At 37.2% G+C, this 24,806-nt stretch overlaps 1 protein-coding gene across 1 annotated transcript in view; it reads left to right on the top strand.

Moving 5' to 3' along the window:
- The window catches only part of HIBADH (3-hydroxyisobutyrate dehydrogenase), a 93,857-nt gene that overhangs the window by 10,165 nt on the left and 58,886 nt on the right, over positions 1-24,806 (top strand). The window contains exons 3-4 of the mRNA XM_054563918.1: positions 4,243-4,352; positions 6,835-6,956. Of these exons, the coding sequence (XP_054419893.1) occupies positions 4,243-4,352; positions 6,835-6,956 (232 nt within the window). The remainder of the gene's footprint in view (positions 1-4,242; positions 4,353-6,834; positions 6,957-24,806) is intronic.

Here is a 24,806-nt window from a genome sequence, read left to right on the forward strand (position 1 = left end):
CTTGGAGATGCCACTGATCTGTGCCAAAAGCCTCCCACCATTTCTGCTTGAGTTTTCTGGTTGTGCTAGGCTTAATTAGATTCTCTTTTGTTTTCTCTTTAAAAATTTGGAAACCATCCTGTTGTTTGTGGGTTGTAAGGCTGAGCATGTCTGGTTAAGTAATTCTCTTGAGATCTAATCTGGCATCCACTCAGGTCTTGTTAAATGAGAACTTTAAAAGCCTCTTGCTGAGTGGGCTCCGTCATTGTTGACCAAGTGTTTCAAGATGTAGGCACAAACCATTTTTGTCAGTTTTTTAAGTGTAGTGGACTTTTGAACTAACAGTTTGCTTTTCTACTTGGAAAGATTAAAAAACACCAAGTGGCAAGTGTAACCAGGGTCAGGGTCATCTTATTTTTTTTGCAAGTTTTTCTTAACCCACCAGTGCTCAGTGCTCTTGGAAGCAGTGCCGAGTTTGACTTATGTGACTGTTTTATCTAGAAGAGACAGTGAGGCTTTTCTCTTTACATAAAGTAGCTACTTACCAGTTCTCTGCTTCCAATGGATGTGCATAAAGGAGATGCAATGCCTTCTGACTATTCTGGGCCCTGATGCCCTCATCCTTCCTCCTTCCCCTCACCTAGCAAAGCAGGTTTTGCCTTTAATTTATCCTGTCTTCTACTCTTTGTATTACACATCTGCCATTGACATGTACTAGCATATAGATGAATCTAAATCCAGAAAAATTAACTACATAAACGTGTAAAGACTGTAGATATCATGATATACAAGGGAACCAATCTCATGTAGTCAAAATCAACACAATGGAAAAGTAGAGTCATTCTAATTCACAGTTGCATAAGAATGAGGCAGCTGGAATCAGCAAGAGATTATTCTGGGATGGCCATGACAGAGCATAGCCATGGCCCAGAGTCAGCCGGGTCTGTGATCCACAGGTGTGGAGGAGTAGGAGAGTCTTGCTAATGCTGTTCATTTGTTCTGAGTCATTGCAGGTGCTTCCTATCTCATCAGCCCTGTCTTTACAGAGGCTGTATGTTCCTAGAGCTTAAGGTTAGTAAATATGAAGCGTTTCTGCACTGACTGGTATGGCTCAGTTGGCTGGGCGTTATCCTGCGAGCTGAAAGGTCATGGGTTTGATTTCTAGTCCGGACATGTGCCTGCGCTGCAGGTTCCGTCCCTGGTTGGGGGTGCCCGTGAAAGGCAACCAATCAATGTTTCTCACATAGATGTTTCTCTCTCTTTCTTCCTCCCTACAGTCCCCCTCTTGGAAATGAATGAGTATGAAAAGTTTCTTTGCCTAAGTTTCCTTTCTACTTTGGAGATAGAAACCCTTAAAGAGAGCTCAAAGCACACTTATTTTGTAAATTCAGAAACTGAAGCCAGAGAGGTTATGCAATTTGCACAAAAATCACACATGACTCAGTGGCTGAGCTGTAACAAAACCTGCATTTCTGGTTTCCCAAATTAGTGTTCCTTTCACTGATCGTGCTGTCTTTGCTTATCTATTCAATTAGCAAATGTAATTGAAAGGACCCTAATTAGTTTGGCTCCTAAAGGCTTTTGTGGTTAGTGTCAGACCTCAACAAGGTTTGTTTTTCTTCGCCCAGCTTTTGAGCCGTGGCCAAATTTTGTCAGTCAATTATTTCAGACTCTTGAAGTCATCGCATGGAAGATGATTTGAATAGCTGGACACACATGTCTGTCTATCTGTCTAATAAACATGCCTCCTGTAGTACAAATTAGAGACTTATTAAATGTACCAAGTGTATCTAGTCATTAGCCATGGAGCAGTCGTGGCCAGTGCAGTGGTGACGTCCCAGCTATCACTATCATTGTGTGTTTTTTCCGGACCTGTGAGCTTTGACACCACTCTCCCGTATAATTGAGGGGTTAGCGGTCCTCTGGCAACCCAAGCATCCCAAGAAGCAGATGCTAGGGATGCAGGGGGCTGATTGGCCACCCCATGCACTTGGCAGTTGCGCGAGTTGGCACTGCCAATTCATTGGCGTGAGAACCTTGGAGATGTGAAGTATCCTTAGGCCTGTGAGCTAATTGTTGGGCCCCTGAGGGCACCTCTCAAGGAGTTATCTAGATGGACTTGGATTTCCTTCAGCGGAAGAGCCTCTCTCAATCCCTAAGAGAAAGTCAGAAGTTGACTCTGAGACCCGAAGGTTTACTGCAGTCCCTGGAAGATCTGCCCTAGAAGGAAAGACCACTGAAAGGTATGCCACCATTCTGCGTTGTGCTTATTGCCTCTTTTAAGGAGGGATGAACAGGTGGGGCTCTCTTTGTAGCCCATATTCTTTCTGCAGTCCGGGAGTAGGGAACTATGACTCCTACAACTTTCCGTTTTCTTATTTCTTCAGCATACTGATCTGTGTTTTTCTTGGGAGAACTTGAACTGTTTGCCAGGAAATAGTTGTCTCTTTTTGAGTTTCAGTATCTATATGTACGTAGGTAAGGTTTTCACTTAGCCCCCAGATATTTCTTTGTAATTGATTGAAAATAATTTTTTCAGAAATTTGTGGAAAATCCCCATGAGATATAAAAATATGTATGTTGACTATGCCACATTATAGACTCTAAAATGCTATACTGCTTTAGAATGAAACATTGAAAGAGAGAGAATATCTTTTGTTTTTGTTTTTGTTTTAGCATTTACAATGTTTGATGTTATCATTTAATGTTAATATACAAAGTGCTGGGATAGTTGAGTGTCTGAAATTTCAAAGTATAACTTATGACATTGTGTTAAATTTGCATTTGCCGTGGCTAGTGTGGCTCAATGGATTGAGTGCCGGCCTGTGAACTGAAAGGTCACCAGTTCGATTCCTAGTCAGGGCACATGCCTGAGTTGTGGGCGGGGCCCCCAGTTGGGGGCATGTGAGAGGCAACCGATTGATGTTCCCTCCCTCTCTGTCTCCCTCCCCTCTCCTCTCTCTGAAAATGAATCTAAAAAAAAAAAAAGTAAATATTTTGAAAAATCATGTTTATCTAGAATTTTATTTAGAAGGTGATAGTCTATGATGGAAAAATTGGTATATAATTACTTACAGCTCATAATATTTAGGTTATACACTGTGGTTGACTTCCCATTCTTCCACTTTCATCAACTGCACATCAAAGACAACAAGAAAATGTCATGTATAGTTTCAACACATGAAAAGTAGAGGCTTTCCCGTTCCTAAAATGCTTACATATCACTTCATACTTCATAGTAGAAAATGTCAATTTCTCACACATAGGTCAGTTGTTCTATGGAGAAGTCTTCAATTATCCTCCTGATAATCTTTTGTCTTTTTCTAAAGAGAGAGAGGGCTGTAGAGGAGCTTTTGTGACAGTTGGAGGGATGGCTTCTTCCTGTTAAAGGAGAGTTTGAGTCAAGGAGTGAGCGCCTGGTCGCTTCTGACTTCTTTGGTTGCTGACTGGCTGGCCAGGTGAATCAAGGTGTATAGGGGAGAGAGAGCAGAGAGGTGCGGGATGTGAGGGACGGTCTCTACACTCCCACAGGCACACACACATCCAGAGGACAGAGCAACTTTACGGCATGTTTACGGTCATCGTGGAAGCAGGAGTGAGGATTGAAAGGAGAGCATACCTTGATGCCCATCTGCATGTCTCTCTTGTGTATGTTCTCCGCCGGAGTCCTGGTGGCCCAACGCCTAGCCTTCGTGGTGGGGCTGAGATGGCGATCAGTGCAGGAGGTCCTCATGTCCTTGTCCTGACCTTCTCTCTTCTGAAACAGCCTGAATTTTTTTTTTTTTTAAACAGAGATTGGAGGATTGGGGCTTGATCATTTTACTAGGGGACTTGGCTGTCCCTTGAAATCACTGTTGAATCCTGTAGTTTGGTTACCAGCCCCTGTTGTGCTAGAATGTTTTTCTTAGTCAAAGCGTCTACCAAAAAGTATGCTGTTTCAGAATCCAAGTTGGAGGAATCTATGAGAAGTGTCTGTTCCCAGGGCTGTTGGGTTTTGCCCTTTCCCCTTCAGCTCACTTCACACTTCTTAAAATAAACAGTAGATTCGATTCCATACAAACTACACTTGTATGTGTGTAAGGAACGACTCTCTTTTAGGCAGTACTTTTTTATGTTTGTTTGTGTGTTTTTTGTCATTTGGAAACAAGGATGAGTTTTTATTCACTGTCACTGTTATTGGCATGCATAGAAAGTGGATCCTACTTAGGCTGTAGAAACTGCTTACATTTTAATTTAAATGTGCCTTTTAAATTTTTTTTAAAGGTAGTGTCTTCCCCAGCAGATGTAGCTGAAAAAGCTGACAGAATTATTACAATGTTGCCCACCAGTCTTAACGCAGTAGAAGCTTATTCTGGAGCAAATGGAATTCTAAAGTATGTATTTCTCGACTGTGGATATTTTCTCATTATGATAGTTCATGAATTTCACATTTGTTGGAACTATTAAGAAATTACAGTTATGTTTTTTAAAGCTTTCCGTACTATTTCCTTATTTCTTAAAAGTGAATGGTGTGGTTTCTCTCTCATTGTAAAGGGTTTGTTTTTTCACTGAGTCAAGTATGTGACTTTTGGGAATACGTTATTTTTTTTGTTTTGTTTTGTTGGCTTCTGTTTCTTTCCTTTAACTCTTGCATTAAACTAAACTTAGGCTTTCATTTGTAACATGTTTAAGAGACTTTTAAAGCCTGCATGTTAAAGTGTACAAATGTTACAAGCATAATATGGTTTATAGAAATTCAGGAAAAGGTTTCTATGAAAAATAAAACCAAACATTGGAAAGAACACCATTATTTAACATTTTATTATATAATAAAAAGTTAATGTATGTCCTCTGGGTTAGTACATCTGCAGTAAGAATTTTGAGGAGTTGGAATTAAAGGTTAGCAGTTGCTCTTTAAATAAAATATAATTTAGGTCAGAGTTTCCTACCCAGGGCCCAGCTTCCCTGGCTTCAAGAACCCTTTGGTTAATTGCTGCCTATTGCCAAACCCTTGTGGTTATGTTAGGATGACAGTGGTTGAATTCCCAATTTAGTTTTCTGGTCTTCCTGGTTCCTGTTCGTAACTTGTTTTGTTGTTGAATCTCAGCACCGAGGCGGAACAAACTGGTAGGCCCTGAGACACGCGGGGGACTAAAAAGAAAGGGTTTAATTTCACGAAGCTGTAACAACATGAAATTTGAGGTTTTTGGAAATAGAATTACTTTGGAAAACTAACAAACTTGGAAGCAAAGGACACTTGGATATTAGGCAGAAAAGTGATAAGATAAATGTTTAGATTTCAGGGAAGGTTGAAAGACACTCATTTGGGATGGAGCCCTCAGGCAGGCAGTGTGTGTGGTCCCGAGACGACCTAGCTGTCTCATTACCTAGTCTGCTCCAATTATGGTCCTGCGTTACCTCTCTAGGAAAAGTTACTAAAGACTTGTGTGGAGACAAATCCTATGTTTATTAATATCCTTTACTAAGGAATATGGTGGCCAACTACCAGAGCAGTCTTGTCTAGGGAGTGCTTTGAAAGAATTTGGCTTTACATTGAACTATAATTTGCTTTTTGTGGGTGGTTCTTTATTTTCTTCTGAGTCAGGATCATTTCTCTACATCCTGTGCATGTGTAATTTTTGAGATGATTTCCCATTTCTTAAAGATTTAAGATCTTGAACGTATCTGTATCGCAAAAGAATAGTAAACTTAATAATTTTTTTGGTTGCATAAAGTGAAACTTTACGTATTGAGATGATCTACATTAGAGAATGCTATTTCGTTTTCCTGTGGGATATACACAATTATTGCATTGGGACCAAATCAATTCATATGCCTAAAATTGTAATAAGCATTTTCTGTGCTATTTTTTTCTATAGGACATCTTTTCTTTCTTTTTTTTTTGTAGTATTTAGCAATAATTAAAACTCTATATTGATTTAATTCTAATTTTCCAGTCATAATTCTTATTAAATGTCTTCTGGGTTAGTTTATCTGTAGCAAGAACTTGGGGAAGTTTGGATTAAAGGTTAACTGTAGGGCTTTAAATAAATTATAATTTAGGTCAGAGTTTCCTAGCTAGTTAGATTAGAGATTATAAGGGAACTGTCTAGGCATATAGCCTGTGCTTACACTGCAAACAGAAATGTTTTACTATAAGAATTCCATTTAATATTGAGGTAAAATACAATATAGGAAAAGGCTGCTTACTCCTTTTAGCAAAGTATGAATGTAAATTTACTGTAAAGAACAAAAAGACTTTGTGAGATTTCCAGGGCTATTCCTATATTTCCCTTTCTGCCCTGTTTGATATTTTATTTTGTCTTTAAAAAGGTAGTTATTAAAGAATACACTATCCTGAAGCAAATGGCTAAATTTCATTTGCTTATATTTATTCTGCCTCGTGGCAATAAGATGGATATGTGAAATTTACAATATGGCTTTTTGAAGACACATCAATTACTTTTAAAAGAGACCCAGTTACTTTACAAACAAAAATTAAAATTCTACCACATACCTCTTTTAAAGTTAATAGGTATTTTAAATTGCTTTAAATCTTAGCTTACCTAACCTACATTATGGTTAGGGTGTATTTGATCTAAAGCCAGAATTTATACTAGTTTATTAGATTATTTTGGTTTGTTTGAAAGAGTTTGGGTTTCCTTTGAGCTATAATTAATCTGCAAATGAATTTGACATTTCGAATCACTTCTGATAATGCTTTTAATACTAAACCACCAAAGATGACCTTGGTATCTGGCAGCTTTTAGCAGATCTGATTCTATAGGTAGTTGTAGGAAGTGTTTATTCAGCATTGTAAACTGTATTTTTAAAACTATAATTTTTAAGAAACAATATTTTTATTTATTTACTTAGAAAAGTGAAGAAAGGCTCACTATTAATAGATTCCAGTACTATTGATCCTGCGGTTTCAAAAGAACTGGCCAAAGAAGTTGAGAAAATGGGAGCCGTTTTCATGGACGCCCCTGTCTCCGGGGGTAAGTGGTAACTAAAGTAACATGCGCACCTACTTCAGTCTGTCAAAAGGAGCCATTAGGGGTTGTGGTGCCCAAGATATAGCCAGTTATTTTTGTACTTGTTACAGGAGTTTTCATTTCCCTCATTAAAAATAAAAACGAAATGACTTATGTAATGCTCTCAAAATACATTGCTTATTCTAAATTCAGATGAAAAGGTATCACAACTTGGAAAAGTTGTAAAATTTTGGTCCAAATTGCTGTGGGTAGGGATAGATCAATTCCTGGAAAATTTAACTTTCAGAACAGATTTAAGAAATAATTAGCTTGAATAATCTTATAACACTTAAAGACGTTGAAGAAAAAGAAAAAAATCATTCCATAAAGGAAACAGTAGGACCAGATGATTTTACAGATGAATGTTACCAAAATTTCAAGGAGATCATCTCAATTTTATACAAACTTTTCCAGACTATAGAAAAAGAAGAAATGCTTTCCAACTCATTCTGCAAGACCTGTATAACTCTGATGCTTAAACCAGACAGAAACATGAGAAAGAAAAGTTATAGGTCTATGTCAGTTGTGGAGATAGAAGTAAAAACTTAAAGTATACCAGCAAACTGAATCCAGCCATGTGTAAAAGAGATCAAATGCTACAACCAAGTTTGGTTTATTTCTTACATGCACAGATGGCTTAATATTAGAAGATTATAAATTTATTCTACCACATTAACATATATAAAAATAATATGATCATCTCAATCAGAGAATAAGGAGACCCACTAATAAAATTCACAAAGTTTATTATAGCAAATACAAAGAGTGGGTGACTGGGTATTTTTGGAATGGCAGGATTCTGGGTATTATGATTTTCCATGATTTCCAAATTTTCCAAAATTACTGTTATCAAATACCATCTGTATATACAAACACACAAACACACATGCATATACACATACGTACATATGTATTTATAATAGTATAGCAATAGACAGTGGAGTAGCATTTTTACTCCAGTTATATTAAACTTGGTTGTAGGCTTTGGAATTAAGAAATAACAAAATATATTCATTTAAATCAGTTTCTGTTTTTTCATAAATAACTTGATTGTCTTGTAAAGATATCTTATATACCTTATTCAAAATGCATATATTTTTGAATATAGATGGAGGTATAAATAATTGTTAACCCCTCTAATTGTTATATGGGATTGGTTAAGTATGATTTAGGTGTAAAGATTTACAATGTAATATAGCACATTTGTTTTTATTGTGATTTTTATTTTTGTAATTTTTTAATTTTATTTTTAAAATTAAAGTTATTGGGGTGACATTGGTTAATAGTGGCATAGGCACCTTGATTAGAAAATACTTATAAGCAGTTTTAAATTTGGTGTTGATGTGTGTGTGTGTGTGTGTGTGTGTGTGTGTGTGTGTGTGTTTTTTGTTTGTTTGTTGTTTTTTAAATATAATGGAGCTAAACTGAACAATTCTTTTTTGAGTGGCTCCGTAACTGAATTTGAAAATGGATATGATACATATGATCTTGCTGTTGATCTTCTCATGCTTCAAGAGTATAGTCTAAAATTATCATTTGATAATGAAGAATACCAATTTGGTTTTTAAATGTTATTTTAACTTTTAAAATAGAGTCTTCTTTGTAATAAAACTTTGAAATTATTCCTTTGTTCCTGTGAAGCTATTGTTAAATCCTAGTTTGTAATTTTAAGGTGCAAAAAAATACTAATTTATAATAATACACTTGAATCTGAACTATATTATAGATTGAAAGCTTTGTGTAAAGATAGTTGTGATAATTTATTGCTTGACACATGATTATGTAATTTGTAATAGAAGTATGTAATAGAAGCTTATACTTGTCTTCCCATAGTTATTTTTATATTTTTAATATAGTAGATTGTAAATGGCTCTACTTTCTCATTTATAATAAAATAGAGGAAATTTTCTACAAGTTAAATAGGCTGGTTTGAAAATCATTGCATTTTTAACTAAATAAAATTAAGGAAAAGGGACCTGCATAAAGCATGGCTTAGATACCAATGATAGGCCCACAGTTTTATAAAGTTCCATGTTCATCAATCTTGAAACACGGAAAATTTGAGGTAATTTGAATAAAACTTAAGTTCTTCCCCTTCCTCATTTTATCCCTCTCTCTACCCCTTAATGTGTTTCTTATATTAGACTTTAAAGTAATGCATTTACATGTATTTATATAGATGTTACAAATACAGTAGTATTCTAAAACTGTAAATGGGAACTTCTTATTCTGTGGTTAGCATTTTAAAGAGAATTTTTTTAACCCAGTATACATTGTAAAGATAAATTGTATAGATTTTTGAGTGATTGGTTTCTTTAGTCCAGCATTTTCCTCTATTTCCTGTTAACTATTCTGAGGAGTAAAATAAGAAGAATCATGACCGTTATCATTTTTCTCAGGTCTCATTTTGATATTAATTAGATCCACCCTACAGCAGCTCCTGTATACATCATCCTTATTACAAATAATACAATTTTATTTAAGTTCTAAATACTTTTTTTTTTAAGTCAAAAGCAAATGTTGCTTACACAGTTCTAATTATCATCCTGGAACCTGAGATTATCCTGTGAATAACTGTTTTTATACTTGTATAGTTATTACTTTGCAGGGTAGATGCTACCTTATAAAGTACTTTGACACACCGCAGCCAATTTGGTGCTTCCTTTTGAAGTTGTCAGACTGCACGTGCCTTCATCAAAGCTCACATTTTATCTGTTTCATCTATTACATATAGGCATTGATTCTCTTACTCTTGTAGACTTTAAACTTTTTGAGTACAGGGAGCAAGTTTTTTTTTTTATTGTTTTTATTCAATGTTGAATATATACGCAAAATACTTATAAAATATCCAAAGGTGCAAAGTACAAGTATAAAAACTGGAGCTTTGAAATTCTTGTGTGCTTCTCTCAATCCAATTTTTTTTCCCTCCCTAATTAGCAGAAACTGGTAACCTGAATTTTGACTCATTCCCATGCTTTTCTTTACAGTTTAACCCCATATGTTTTCATCTTTGACCAGCAGTTTATTTTCCATAATGTGGAACAGTATGGAAATGGAATCAGAACGAGTGCATTCTGTGACTTGCTTTTCCAACTCACATTTCTGAATTTTGTCGTCCGTGGTGATGGTAGAGCCACTGGCCTACTCTTTGTCTTTTTATTTTTAAAGATTTTATTTATTTATTTTTAGAGAGAGGAGAAGAGAGGGAGGGGAAAACATTGATGAGCTAGACAAACATCAGTCGGTTGCCTCTTGCATGCCCCCAACTGGGGACCTGGCCTGCAACCCAGGCATGTACACTGACCGGGAATCAAACGAGGGACTTGAACTGGGGAATCGAACCTGCTACCCCTTCGTTTGTGGGACAATGTCCAACCTACTGAGCCACACCAGTCAGGGCTACTCTGTGCCTTTGTGAGAACTAGCAAGAAGCACTTCCTCTGTACTGAAACAGCCCCTCAGATAAGCAGAAGGCAGGCACCTCTATAAAAAGAAAAACATACTCCTTTCTCTGGACACACGAGACCTGCATCAAGGTTTGTGGTTTGGCAAACCCAGCGTGGATGGGACCTCAGCATCTGCTTACCCCCTTGGCTGATGCCCGTGTGGGGTGCATAAAATGTATCCCCCTTACGTGGTTGTTACATGTACTTCATTAATTTTAACTTCTCTATGGTATTCTATATAAATATATCATGCTTTATATACATCTGGATTCTTCTCAGTTTTTAAAATATTACTCACATTCTTAAACGCAGTGTGTGGAAGTGTCTTTTTTAGTTTCTGTTTTCCCAGCACAACGCCTGGAACATAGTTGGTTTCCAATAAGTGTTGAAAAACTTGGGCTGAGTTCAACTGGAAAAACAACCATGTGTGACATACAGGACAAGTGAAATTCCCATTTTACCAGGGATGAAAGTAACACCCAGAGATAATGAGTAACTATCTGAAGAGCATGCTGTTGATCAGTGGCAGTTAACGACTAGTTTCTAGTTGAAGATTAGAAAGGCTGGTCTAAAGAAACCAATGATTTGCTCAAGATTGAGACTAGACATGTTGCCTGTTCTACTGCATTAGGAGATGCTATTTTCTATAAAGTTCTAATTTATTCTGAGGAAAATAAGGATTGCTAAATGGAAGGCTGTCCTTTAAATTATAAAATCATTATCGTTACTTGGCTAACAAGAGCTAACAGTTAATGTGGGGTTATGGTTACGGCCCTTAATTGCTCACATCTCTGAATCTACACTGTGTATCCATCCACTCCTCACGCTGACGCTGGGCTTAGCCATCTGACTCGCCTAGGCCAGGGATACATTAGCAAATGTAACATAGCCTAGGCTTCAAAAGCACTTTGTCCATTGAGTCTTGCCCTCTCTTGTTGCTGGAACTCCTCCACCGCTGCACAGAGAAGCCTGGACTCGCCTGCTGGAGACAGGGCTACACACCAAGTCCAAGTCAAACTCCCAGATGACAGCATCTGCCTTAGTAACCTCAGGCCTGCCCCTCAATGTCCTGGCCAGCTCTGGTCGTCTAAATTGCTCACCCATGAATCGCAAGCAAATAAAGCCACCATGTTTTTGGGCAGGTGTTACGTAGCAATAAGTAGCTGATAGAGCCAGTATAGTTGATATGTTCATAATTATGTAGAAGTGTTTGTTACTGTAGAAGTGTTTAGTGTAAGTGTTATAAACCCTTTTGGAAGGAGAACTCTAATAGCAGTTAGTTAACATAAAGGCTGACTTTAATGCTAAAGTAAGTTGCTCAAATATTGTTAAACCAGTTCAGAAAAGAGTTACGTCTGCTATAAACAGAAACCTGACTTATGTCTCTATATTTTTGATTATAAAGGAGAATGTTTGACTATATATTACCTAGGTAAGCTACCCTGGTGAGCTGATATGAGATTCTTTTCCAGATCTCACAAAATCTGGGTGAGATGGTAAAAATTTAACAAATGTCATTTTTGCTATTCTCATGGACAGCTAGGGTTACATAGTATGTCTAGCTTTTAAGTGTTTCTTATGCTCTTAGAATTGAGTTTTATTATTAGAAGAGACCTTAACAATAATTTAATTTGACTCTGTTATTTTGTAGATGACAAATTGAGGTCTAGAGAAGTTAAGTGACTGGTCCAGGGCTCCCCAGCTTGATAGCAGATCTAGAAATAGAATGAATCCTGCTCTTCCAAGTCGGTATAAGGTTCTTCCACCTTTGCCAGACCTCTTCAGTCCCATCCTGTGGCGGCCTTCTCTCCTTTTCATAGCAGTTGCTTGCTGTTTACCCTGTTTCTAGCAATTTAGCTACCCAAGTGGCCGGTACTCTGTCTTCTGTCTTGCTAGCTGACAGGCACTGCATGAGTGGGGCCTGTTGGGTGGTGAGGGGAGCAGTTGCCTTCTTTTCCAGCCCTCAGAGGCGGGCTTCTGGCCTGCCAGAGGCCGAACATTTCCGTTCCAGAGCCACAGGAGGAGGAGTGGCTGAGGAGCCACTGCTGGAATCAGAAGGGGAGGGAGCAGGTCTGTCCTGTTGTGTTAACCCCACCCTGGACTGTGTACTAACTGCTATTAGGACTCTTTTGTTCTGCTGACGGGTTGAGGTAGAACCAGAGTGTTTTTTGGATCCACCTGGCTGGTTAATCAAATAAATCTGCAGGAGAAGAGAAAGTAAAGTGATATTATGACGTGTCTCTTGCATGTTCAGATTTGACTAGGACCGGACACCCAGAGATAATGAGTAACTATCTGAAGTCCTGTAGGACAGCACTGAGTGTATCTGTTCCAAGGTGTAAGGACTTGGAGTTGAACAGGATTATTCCTGAAAGCAGATGGATGAGAGGCTTTTTTATATAGCAAGAGTGGGGCTGTTTTCCCTGTCCCTCTGTGTTGTTATGCTTATGTTTGTGCCTGTTTCTTCCACTAGGCTCTAAAGAGGGTAGATTCCATGTCTTATTTGTTTCTATCTCTAGTGTATATCTCCTAGCGGGCATTTAATAAAGTATGGTTGATTGAATCAAGAATTCCCCCCCCCCCCAAATTTATTTATTTATTTATTTATTTTTAGAGAAGGGGAAGGGAGGGAGAAAGACAGGGAGAGAAACATCAATGTGTGGTTGCCTCTTGCACGCCCCGTACTGGGGACCTGGCCTGCAACCCAGGCACATGCCCTGACTGGAAATCGAACTGGTAACCCTTTGGTTCGCAAGCTGGCACTCAATCCACTGAGCCACACCAGCCAGGTCATAATAATCTTTTATTTTTTTAACTCATGATTAATGTTAAATATTTTGAGCATTCCCTGCAGTTATTTCTCCTTTCCAAGCTGTTCGCCAGCTTATTTATCTTTAGACTATTGACTTCTCTCAAGTTAAACTAAGTAACTGCCACTATGTTGTAACATCAATCAGATAGTAAATATTTACTGTGTTCAGAATGTTACATTTGGCTATTAGATGCTATTGGGAAGTGTGATAATGATCAAGGTCATGAGTTTAGGATGAAAGAAGTAGAATAATAAATATTCAGAACAACTTGAAGAGGAAGTCCTTACAATAGAAGTTTAGAATTTAGGAAAACATAAAATCATTTGAGAATATTTACAAAATGCAAAATAATGCAGTCCAGCAGTATTCACAATACCTAACAACCAGAAGGGAAATGCCTCATTAACAGTTTGATCACAGCAAACATGCTAGGCAGCATAGAGAAACACAATTTCCGTCCTCTCTGGGGTGGATATTAATACTTATTTTGACTTTTATCTTGTAGTCACCTTTATGGATATTTAAAGAAAGGGAATAACGCCAGATTCGAGATATATATATATATATAGCGGATTCCAGGGCAACAGAAGGATTTTTAGTTCTGGAAATAAAAACTTTACATTAAAGATCAACTAGAAATCTCACAGGTGATATATGAGGTTTGCCCAGATGATATCCAGCCATGTAATATGAAAAATAGAGACATTTGTTGAAGAAGATACAAGATACAAGAAACATTGTACATGGGACAATGACGCCTCAGTCCCCTTCAAAGTAGGCACCTTGGGACCTCACACAGTTCTACCAGTCGCCATCAGCTGCCCTGTCATATTTTTCTGAATCTCATCAACAGTCTGAAATCTCTTCCCTTTTAAAGGTGATAGTTTTAGTTTTGGAAAAAGAGGTTTCTGGGCGCCAAATCTGGGCTGTAGGGGGGCTGAGTCACCTGGGTGACGTGATGTTTTTACCAAGAAACTCTGCTCTAGACCTGATGCATGAGGGGGAGCATTGTCGTGTGAAGCTGCCAGTCACCAGTTGCCCGTAGCTGCGGCCTCCTGAATCATCTGAATAGTTTCTGCGGGGGAACGTTCAAGCTTAACGCAAAATCTCATGCAGATTCCTTGCTCTACTCGCTCATTCGTTGTGAGTGTGAAGGCCACACAGTACACATGTTCACTCAAGGACATCTGTCCCCACTGACTAGCACAGTGTAGTAGTCACTGGTCATGCGTGCGCATCGCAGGCTGCTGGCCTTGGCTGCCAGGTTACACTGATGTCACACCAACCGTTCTCATTATATTAACAATGGCTGAACTTTTTCCAGATAGACCTCATATATCCTAGGGGAACCAATGGAATTTGGAGTTAGATTTGACAGTCCTTCAATAAATATTCTTCAAGCAAGGAAGAAAGGCAGTTGGTTAGTTCATATAATTCTCTTACCACATTTTCATTTTTTGTTCTGTTAATAAATTAAAAGAAGTTCATTCGGATATTAGGAGAGCCCGGAACTTTTAGAGAGAAAGGAACTCTTAAAAATGAAGGTTTTCTTTTCTTTTTTCACTGCAATGTCTTGTACTTAAAGTTACTGTATTTATATAATTCTTACAAGATTATTTGCTGTTTTCTGATTATACACTCTCAGCTCTATTTTGCTTGACAGCACCGTGATTGCAAGAGGCATGCTTACCCTTCCTTTCACGCAATGAACATCCATTCAGTACTTTGTATGTGCTAGATGTTCTAGACACTAGCCTTAGGGCTTTAAGGACAGTCAGAGTCTTAACTCACAGAGCTTACAATTTAGTAGAAATAGGATGAACAAAAAATAATTTCAGTGATAAGTGCTATGAAGGAAAGAGAAGACAAAGCAAACTACTGAAGAGGCAGACTAAGAGGAGGCCATTTTACATGGAGGAGACAGGGTGCCACCTCTGGGGAAGGGACACTTCCGCAGAGATGCGAGTGCTCAGGACGAGGGGAAGGGTGTTTCAGTGGAGGGAGTGGCTCTGGGACATGGAACAAACTTGGTGTGTGTGTCGAACGTCTACCTTTGTATCAGCAGGACATAGCTGTTTCACTCAGAGTTTGTTAAATTGAGTCACCTACAAATTGACCCGCCATATTTTAAAATCTTGCCTTTATTTCAACAGTTCGTGGTTATCAAAGTAAAGGCTAACTGGGCTTTTTGTAAGTTAGCCCATGTCACTGGGCTTCCAAGTGTGATGCCCTAATTTAGTTACCTGTCTTGTGTAAATCACATCTTTATAAACATTGTAATCATTCTTTAATGTTAAAGGTTAGTTGCACCATTTTGGTTATGTGCATTTTTTTTTTTTAATATGTGGTATGGGTCTGTTACCACAGAGTTAGTTTCAATTTGATCAGTTCTGTTGCATAATAAATGCTAGACATAAAGCAAATTAAAAACTATTGTTTGTGACTAATGACCAGTACTGTTCAGTCTCCTCTCAGGGCATAATTACAGCACTTAACTGTGCTTGAATAATTGAAGGATAAACTCACTGATTGCCTAATATGTCTGTAGATTTGCATAGAGACCTTGAGTTGAAGCCACTCTGAAATGGCACTAGCAGTTAGCCCAAGGCTTTCTGTGCTGGTAAGCCTCATTGATTTGCTAAACTGTATCGTTCCAGTTAGGGTTTAATGTCAAAATTAAATAATTGAACTTGTGTGTATGTGTTTGTATAACAGTTCCCTACCAGGAAACCAGATTTTATACTCCACTTGGCTGGGTTGCATTTTAGTAATTTGTTTGAGGTATTCTTAGAACACGGAGTAGTAATCACAAAACCTATTAAGGAGTTTCTCTTAGAGTGCTACACTTGCTTGCTAAATTCTTCAATGAAAGCCTCATATAGACTCCCATTATTGTTTTTAAGATCCAGTGTGCAGTCTTGGCCTTTACTGCTCACCAGACTCGATACCTACTGTTTTTCCATTAGATCTGTATCTAATTTATGGTAAAGGGACCACAAAAACAAAAAATTATTTATATTTTGGCACCTAACACCATTATAGTTAAGGGTCTGTTGGCATTTCCATTAAAACATTTTCTTAGGTTTATAACTTGGCACTTTTACTTGGCTTTGGGCCGAAACATTGCTATTTCTGTCCAAAAGCAAATTCTTTTACCAAATTTCATAACTGAATGTGCTGTGGTTTATAATGTGTGGAGGGGGAAGGGCTGTCACAATAGGTCTTTGATGCTCTCACAAGCTGTCTGGTTACAAAGTAGTATTGTGTGTAGTGTTTATTCTGACATGTTAGGCTTTCCTCAGTTTGATTTTTTAAACTGTTTTGACAGAAATTGGTGTAACATGATTAATACAATTTCATGGGTTTGTCCTTTAAAGAATTGTACTACCATGATGATTTTTAAATTCTTTTTGAGTTATCGACTTATATTATTATAAAATTTGAAAGTACTTTGTGGTATTAACTTTTGTATGAGAGACTTGAATTAATCTCAGAAAATAGTAAATAAAATAATCCTCTCCTTGGTCTGATTTGGAGGTATTTAAAGCTTTAATGAAAGACAAATACCATATGATTTCACTTATATGTGGAATCTAAAGAACAACGTAAACGAACAAACAAAACAGAAACAGACTCAGATACAGAGAACAGACTGATGGTTGCCAAGAGGGCAAAGGGATTGAGGAATTATATGAAAAGGGTGAAGGGATTAAGAAGCACAAGTTGGGCCCTGGCTACTGTGGCTCAGGGGATTGAGTACCAGCCTGCGAACTGAAAGGTCACTGGTTCGATTCCCAGTCAGGGCACATGTCTGGGTTGTGGGCTGGGTCCCAAGTTGGGGGTATATGAGAGGCATCTGACCAGTGTCTCTCTCCTTCATTGATGTTTATCTCCCTCCATTTCCCCTCTTTGTAAAAATAAATAAAATCATTTTAAAAAATAAGTAAACAAACATTAAAAAAAAGCACAAATTGGGCCCTGGCCTGATGGCTTAATTGGTTGGAGTGTCGTCCTTGTACACAAAAGGTTGCAGGTTTGATCCCCGGTCAGGGCATATACCTAGGTTGCAAGTTCAATTCTTGGTCGGGGCCTGTGTGAGAGGTAACCAGTCAATGTTTCTCTCTCACATTGATGTCTCTCTCTGTCTCTCTGTCTCTCTGTCTCTCTCTCCCCCCACCTCCCCTTTTTCTAAAATCAATAAACATATCCTCTGGTGAGGTTTAAAAAAAGTACAAATTGGTAGTTACAAAACAGTCATGGGGATGTAAAGTACAGTGTAGGGGAATATAGTCAACAATAATGTAATAATATGTATAGTGTCCAGGTGGGTACTGAAAATATTGGGGGGAACACTTTGTAAAGTATATGATTTTCTAACCACTATGTTGTCCATGTGAAATTAATACAAAATGATACTGAATGTAAACTGTAATGGAAAAATAAAATAAAGCTTTAGTAACGGAAATAATTAAAAAAATTTTTAACTTTGTTTGATAGGCAAATCCATTGTCTTAGAAATGACGTAAGACCCATCAATACTGATACACCAGAAATGGGTTAAATATGTTAGCCGTTTACATTTCCCCACAATTTCGCAGGCCTGCCCTGCAGGTACTGTAGGTTCAGCCTCAGACCACCATGATAAAGCGAGTCATAATCTTTTTGCTGGTGGAGGGTCTTGCCTTCAATTTGTGAAAAACGCACCATCTGTGGAACACAATTAAGCAAAGTGCAATGAAAAGAGACATGCCTGTACTTACTACCCTGTATCCATTAGGTACGCTTTTTTGTCTCGGGAGGATACCTTTTCCTGGGGATTTTCTCCAGCTTGCACAAGTAGTTCAGAAATGTTTGGTAAATAAATTACAAAGATTTCTTTGAAATTAGTCCCAGAGAAGAGGTGCCCATAAAAACCTCTTTTACATTCTTTGGCATGCCTCTGCCTCCCTTCCAACGGAGTCAGGGACAAGAGTCCCTGTATAACGTGTTAATGAGTTCTTAACACATTTAGGGAAGACTGCTGACTCACTGCCCAAGATAACACGGTTGAAGCAGCTTTAACAATTTGCGTCCTAAGAAAATAAAAGAATGGGTCAGAGAAGGCGAGGTGCTGACTTCCCTTATGTTTTGTATTATTGTTACCATTTATTGTTAGTAGTAGTAGTAGTATCGCCAACAACCTAGCTTACTTCTAAGAATTTACTTTTTAGCAATTTGCAGATTCCTTCATTTCCAAATCTGCAGGTGAGATTTTAATTGCATTGCAATTTCCAGTCAAGTAGCCATTACCAGGGTTGCGCTCGCCAGGCTCTGTCCCATGGCGGAGGGACACCGTGTTCTCTTCACGTGTTATGTTGGGAAGTGCATGGATAAGGCAGGGTTCCTGCCTGAAGTAATCCCGGGGTATTTTTAATGTTTTTTAATTGCCATTCAGGATGTAAGTCAGACCAGACACAATTGGGTCTCGTGACTAGTTCATGACTGCCTAGTGGTGTTTATATAAAGGTGAAGTGGGTTTAGTAAACAGATCTGAAGTTATTACTAATACATAATTTATTTTTCATTAACATCAATTGATTCCTAAGCAGTGTGCAGTTAGTTCCAGGACACCTTCTGTGTTCTATTCCTTTATTTTCTTCTGCTGCGATCCTTGGATAGCACGGAGCGGGAGAAGGCCGTGGAGCATGTGGAATTAAGAATTTAAGGACCTTGTCATCCTGTTCAAAGCATTATCAGACTTGTTTCCAGTTTTCTAGATGGCTGTTTTTCTTAAAGACAGTTTGATAATGTTAGCAGGTGAAAAATATGTTGATTTTAAATTCTCTGCATACATTTGCCATACGACCCTATTTTGTTTTGCATTACTTTGGGTGCTTGGTTGTGAGAATTTCAAATTTACACGTACATTTCATAGTAATCACGCTCTGTCCTCCCATCACGGCCAGCGCAGGTGTGGCGGCCGACTTCCCTTCTCTCTTCTGCCTCGAAGTGACTGTAAATTGACCTGAAAGTAAAGGGATTTTGTTGCTGTTTGGTATTTAGCTTAAACTGCTTCCAGCAATAGGAGAGATGTGGACTCTTTTAGAAGAGTATTAAGAACTTTATGATTTGTTCCTGATACCTTTTTTTATTGAGTTGTTGACTGTTAGGTGTAGTCATGTTTTTCCATTGCAGTCTCTAAGACAGCATTGTTATTAGGGAGTTTGTTTTTTTTTTTAATTAAACAATATGAGGCATACAAATAATTTTATCATTAATTACATTTCATTTCCCCTAATTCGTATGTGTGAGTAATACATATTCTCAAGTGGCCAACATTTCTAATGTACTGTGCACATATATTAAAAGAGTAGAAAAATAGTCTTGGCAGACACTGAAATAATTGGCTTTTCCAGCCAAGATAGGTTTGTAAAATGTTCTGAAATTTAAGAAGTGGGAGGGAAAGAATTTTTCTTTGCATTAATGTCATATTTTATTAATCCTTTACCTTAGGCTATAAAAATTTTCTGCAGCATTTTTTATTAGATAAGCAGTAGAGGTAGAAGAGTAGTTGATTTATTGTAATTGTCAAATATCTGCAAACATTCAGATAGTTAAAATAATTATTTTGACTTAAAATCCTGAGTAGAGATGAGATTTTTTTTTTCTAAATGTCCATGATAATTTTGAGAAAGGAATAAGAACAACAGCATAATTCTGGCTTTGAGATCTGTAATCTTTAATAGCAAACTTTTAAATACAAGCATTTAGAAATACTTGATGGTATCTCATGGTCTGTGATTGGGCTGTACTTTTATATTCTTATTAGTACTCGTATAAAATCAACAGCTTTTCATGTTCGGGCATTTACATCTTAAATCTTGCACACTGCTCTGTTAGGAAATAGACCAAGCAATACCGGTTATTTTGCAGTCAATAGAAATTGTCTATATATACTACAGAAGGTACTTTCTATAACATTCAAGGGCTAGTGGACAAGGGGAAAGAGGGGAGGGGAGGGAGAGGGCAGGAGCATTTTAGAGGAATCAGAGAGAGATTACATTATCCTTTTCCATTTTAGCTAGTATTTTGGAGTAAAACTGTAAAGTTAAACTTTTTGGAATTGTTACTACCCCAAGTGGGAATATAAACTATATTGAACAAAATTTATTTAGCCTGTTAAAAAGTCAACCTAAAACTATAGTTAATTAGCTTACATTATTACATCACTTCTAGTAGAGACTCAAACTGGTACCAAGTAAGAGGAGCTTTAGCATATCAGGTGGGCTGACGGCTACCCATATAGGGCTTTAAGATAATGATGAGTTTAAATTTCCTCTTAGAGCTAAGTGAGAATAAAACTGGAGGCAATAAATACTCTTGGCCAAAGCCATTAAATGAAAAAGCTGGGAATTCTCCAGCTCTTGACTTAAATTGTTTGTTTATCAGCTGGCGCCTAGTCTGGAGTCAAGAACTGGAGATTTCTATCTGTGACAGAACTTTGAAACTCTTGCAGGACACTTTCATTTCAACTTAAGGTAACTTGAGTTTATAGCTTTGGCTTTAAAGATTACTAATGATTTACTCATTTCCTTACCATTTAACCAGAGTGGACTTTTTCCCAGGAAGGGATCTGTGTTTATTTAGGGCCTTTGTCTGCGGAGGGATTAAAAGGCAGCCCACCAGCATTGTGAACTTGATGGTAATAAAAGGTCACCAAAACACACCATAAAAACATTCTTACCATGGAATTAATTATACAGTGTAATTTTACAAAGCAGCTTGGTTACTCCATTCCTACCTTCTCCCCCATTCTTAAACACTTCATCTTTTAAAAATTAAAGCTTTGGGACAATGTAGGGTTTTTTTTAAAAAAAACCATTTTGCTTTTTTGATATTTAAAACACTACAGAATTGTCACCTGCAGTAAATCGCATAAAAGTTTTAAAGTTTTAAAGTAAAAATGATCATTTATTGTTAAACTCTGGGACGAATAACTTGTTTGGGAGGAGGGTAGAGTAGTAAAAGAGATGGTTGGAGTTTCATAGAACTGCTACATTTCTAAAAACCTAAGCCTACTTAAGAGTTTTTCCTGTGCCACCAGATGGCATTGCATCCAAACCTGCTTGTGATAAAGGGAGGATTTTAAATACATTCTTTTTGTTCAGGAGAGGCCCTAATACTTTCTCTAGATTTTGCTTTTGAAGTTCGCTTAAAAGTACATGTAAATCAAGGTTGGTTAAGTGTCTCCAAAGAACTGAAAAGATTTCTGAACTCTGCAAATATTTGCTTTTAGGTGGTTAATGTTGAATTGAAATGAAAGTAAATTAAAATGTTGAAACATTTGCAGAGGATAGTTTTTTTTGGTAAATGAACATTTAACAATTGGTTATTTTGTTTTGTTTTACTTGTTTAAACACTCCAGAGAGGATCCCGCCTTTGAAAACTCTTACAAATGTTGCAAAAATCCCCTCAGTGTGACACCCACCCCATCACTCACACACACTCACACACACACACACACACACACACACTCCACCCCCCACCTCTTACAAAAAATGTGTCAGCAGGTTTTGCTGTGTGGGAATTTTTAAAAAGAGGGAAAGACCTCTGAAAGGTGCAAGTTGGCCCTTTTCACAAGCACAGCTATGATTCATTAGGCGGTTCATGTTCGTGTCTTAAGAGCTGTTTTTAGGAAAGTAAATTCTTGCAGTTTCCTGTACTGGTTTTGAGGGAGTGAGTCTCTTCAGTCTTTTGAATTAACTCATTTTAAGAAAGTGATACATGAAAACAAATACATAAATACACTATAAATCTTATAAAAGTAAGATTATTTTCATTAAAATACGTATTGTTTTTATAAACCCATGTGTGTTAATAAGCTGTTCAGAAACAAATTATTTAATACAATTCTCTAGATGCTATAATATGTTGTCAGAATAAATAACTGCTCGTTGTACATTTTATTGATTTTCATCCTTTTAAAAAATGTATTCACCATGCAGAGAGATGTTTAATGCTTAGCTTTGATCATTTATCAAAAAGCTTTATGAAATGTTACTCATTTTATACTTCAGTCTCTTCTCTGAGGTTGTTTAGTGTGCACAACCTGCTTAAGAAATGTATATGTTTTCAAAGTAAATGGCCTCCCACCTTGATATTCCTGCTTTTAAATGCGCGTGCACACCTCCCCCCGCCAATCCTCCCCTTCCCTCTATTTTGAATAACTTGATTGGAATGTGTGTTGTACTAAAACTAAATATGTTCACCCTTCAGTCTTACAAAGAAAGAACTTTGTTTTAAAAATTATAAAAATTTCACATTTGAAAGTAGTCTGGACAAAGATGCTCATGACATTTGACTCTTGAGTATTTTAGTTTTAAACTTGATACAACAGTCTACTTCTTGCTTTGTTGCATGCTGATATTTCTGCTTATTTAACATCAAAAGCTGCATTGGTTTCTCTTTCTAGATTGTGCCTGTGTTCTGGAATTGTCTCCTGCTGTTCACCAATTGCTTCTTGGCTTGTTTTGCTAGACTGTCTCACCAGGGTTTTTTATAGCCAGCAGTGGAAAAAAAGCAGAATTTGATACAATAGGATTAATAAAAATTACACTGACTCTTCATAGTTATAATTAAGTCAGTCTCCTTGCGCAGCATATCAGTTTTATACAGTAAGAGTAAGCACATGTAAATCTCATGTAATAATATGCATGTATATAATTGCCTATAATTGTTTTTCTAGTTACTTCTATAATAATAAATGACTTTTTTGCTGGAATTCCAGGAATCTACTTTTTTATTAAAAAAATCCTTACTCTTTTGGGAGTATGTAATTTAGTAATGAAGGATTTAGATTTTGGCGTCTCTCATTTCAGTTGGAAATAGTATTGGTGTAAGTGAGTGTTGCCATGGGAACCTCCACATACATATAAAAGGCAAGACTGTCTAAGTGAAGGAGGAGGGGCTATGTACCAAAATACCACTGGCCTAAATGATCTATTTTATGTATGTGCTGGGGTGTAGGGGGAGCTATGCTGGAAGGGAAGAGAAAGCGCAGAAAGTAAATGGTAAAAGTTTGAACTGTGCACTAATACTTCTGGAGTCTCACAGGTGAAAGTGTTACATTAAAATTTGAAGTGTGATTCTTCATGATTTTTATCATTTATGTATGGTGGGGAGTTTTTGCGTACCTTAAACTATGTCGATGGAATACTGATTTGATTTTACATAAAATACTTAATTCAATGAAATTCATTGGTTGGAAAGGTAAGATTTTGTTCTCTGAAATGGCTTTAATTACAAATTTTATTAAAGATAGTTATACTTAATTCTTTTTCACATACCTTAAAATTAAAAAAGAAATCACTGTAACTTTACTGACTAGGTTTTTAATGTGGCTTTCAAAGAAAAGCTGGCATATAGGTTTTATAGTGTTTTTAATATTAGATTTTAAAATTTAAATAATTTTAGTACTTCTCTATAAATATTAGATAAGGAAACAATGACTTTCAGTATCTGCATGTATAATATTATCTGGTTTTCTTTAAAAAATAATGAAAAGACCAAAAGCGAGCATCAAATCCTTTTGTATCCCTTAGGAGCACATGTATAGCTGCTGATAAAAATGATTCAAGAACAGCCAATTTAACTGTATGTAAAGTAACATTTTCCCCATATATTTATGTTACCAAAAAAATAAAAAATAAATTGTACCAAACATGAGTAAGCCAGGAAAAAAATGTAATCTCGTCATCACAGATACTATGGATACTGGTTATCAGATATATGTGTAAAAAATGAAAAAATCATTAACCTGACAAAAACTGTTTAAACGTACCCTTTTAGTCAAGCTAGAGGAAGAGTAAAGCTGCCAAGGTAATAAAACATCTGGAAGTTTTTAAATTAAAAAGAGTAATTTAAATTAAAAAAAGGGAGGAGAGGAGTGGGAGAAAACTGGGGGCGGGGAAGACTGCGCCCGCTCCCGAGGCCTGGCTGTATCTGATGTGAGTTCACCCGCAGTGGAAGTGTGTTGTTTCCAACTCCACACAAACAACATGGGCGTCTCTTCCCGAGTAGGGTGAGTATTGGGGTGCTGAACTGGGATCCAAAGAGCTTAGTCATCCGTAGGTTGTGCAGGATAAGAAGGAGAGGGTTGGGAGTAAAGAATGAGAAAGTGTTTACATATAAAACTAACCCAAGTGAAACCTTCAAGTAGTGTGAAATAATTCATAACTGAGAGAACCCGCGGTCATCAGTGGTCTTCAGTCCTTTTAGTGTTAGAGTGAGGGCTTAACATTGTGTATTGTTCAGCAAGCAAGATACCGTATCACTTTCTAAGTACACTTTTAGCATATGGTATCTACTTAGTTTTAAACTTGACTTCTTAAAAGCAAAAGGACTAAGAAAAATTTGTACTTTGAGAAAATAGATAATAAGAGGGGTAAGAAGTCAGATTTATCAAAATACCAGAGGATGAAAGTAAGGACAAGAACGTCTGTGTTGTTTTTCTGTTTCGGTTTTTCTCTGCTGCTTGTCTTCCATGACTCCCCCCTTCCTTGGAGAAAATCTGACCA

The sequence above is a fragment of the Pteronotus mesoamericanus genome, unplaced genomic scaffold (genome assembly GCF_021234165.1).
Source record: "Pteronotus mesoamericanus isolate MK-2021 breed Mesoamerican mustached bat unplaced genomic scaffold, CSHL_Meso_final scaffold_85, whole genome shotgun sequence".
In the NCBI taxonomy this organism is placed as follows: Eukaryota; Metazoa; Chordata; class Mammalia; order Chiroptera; family Mormoopidae; genus Pteronotus; species Pteronotus mesoamericanus.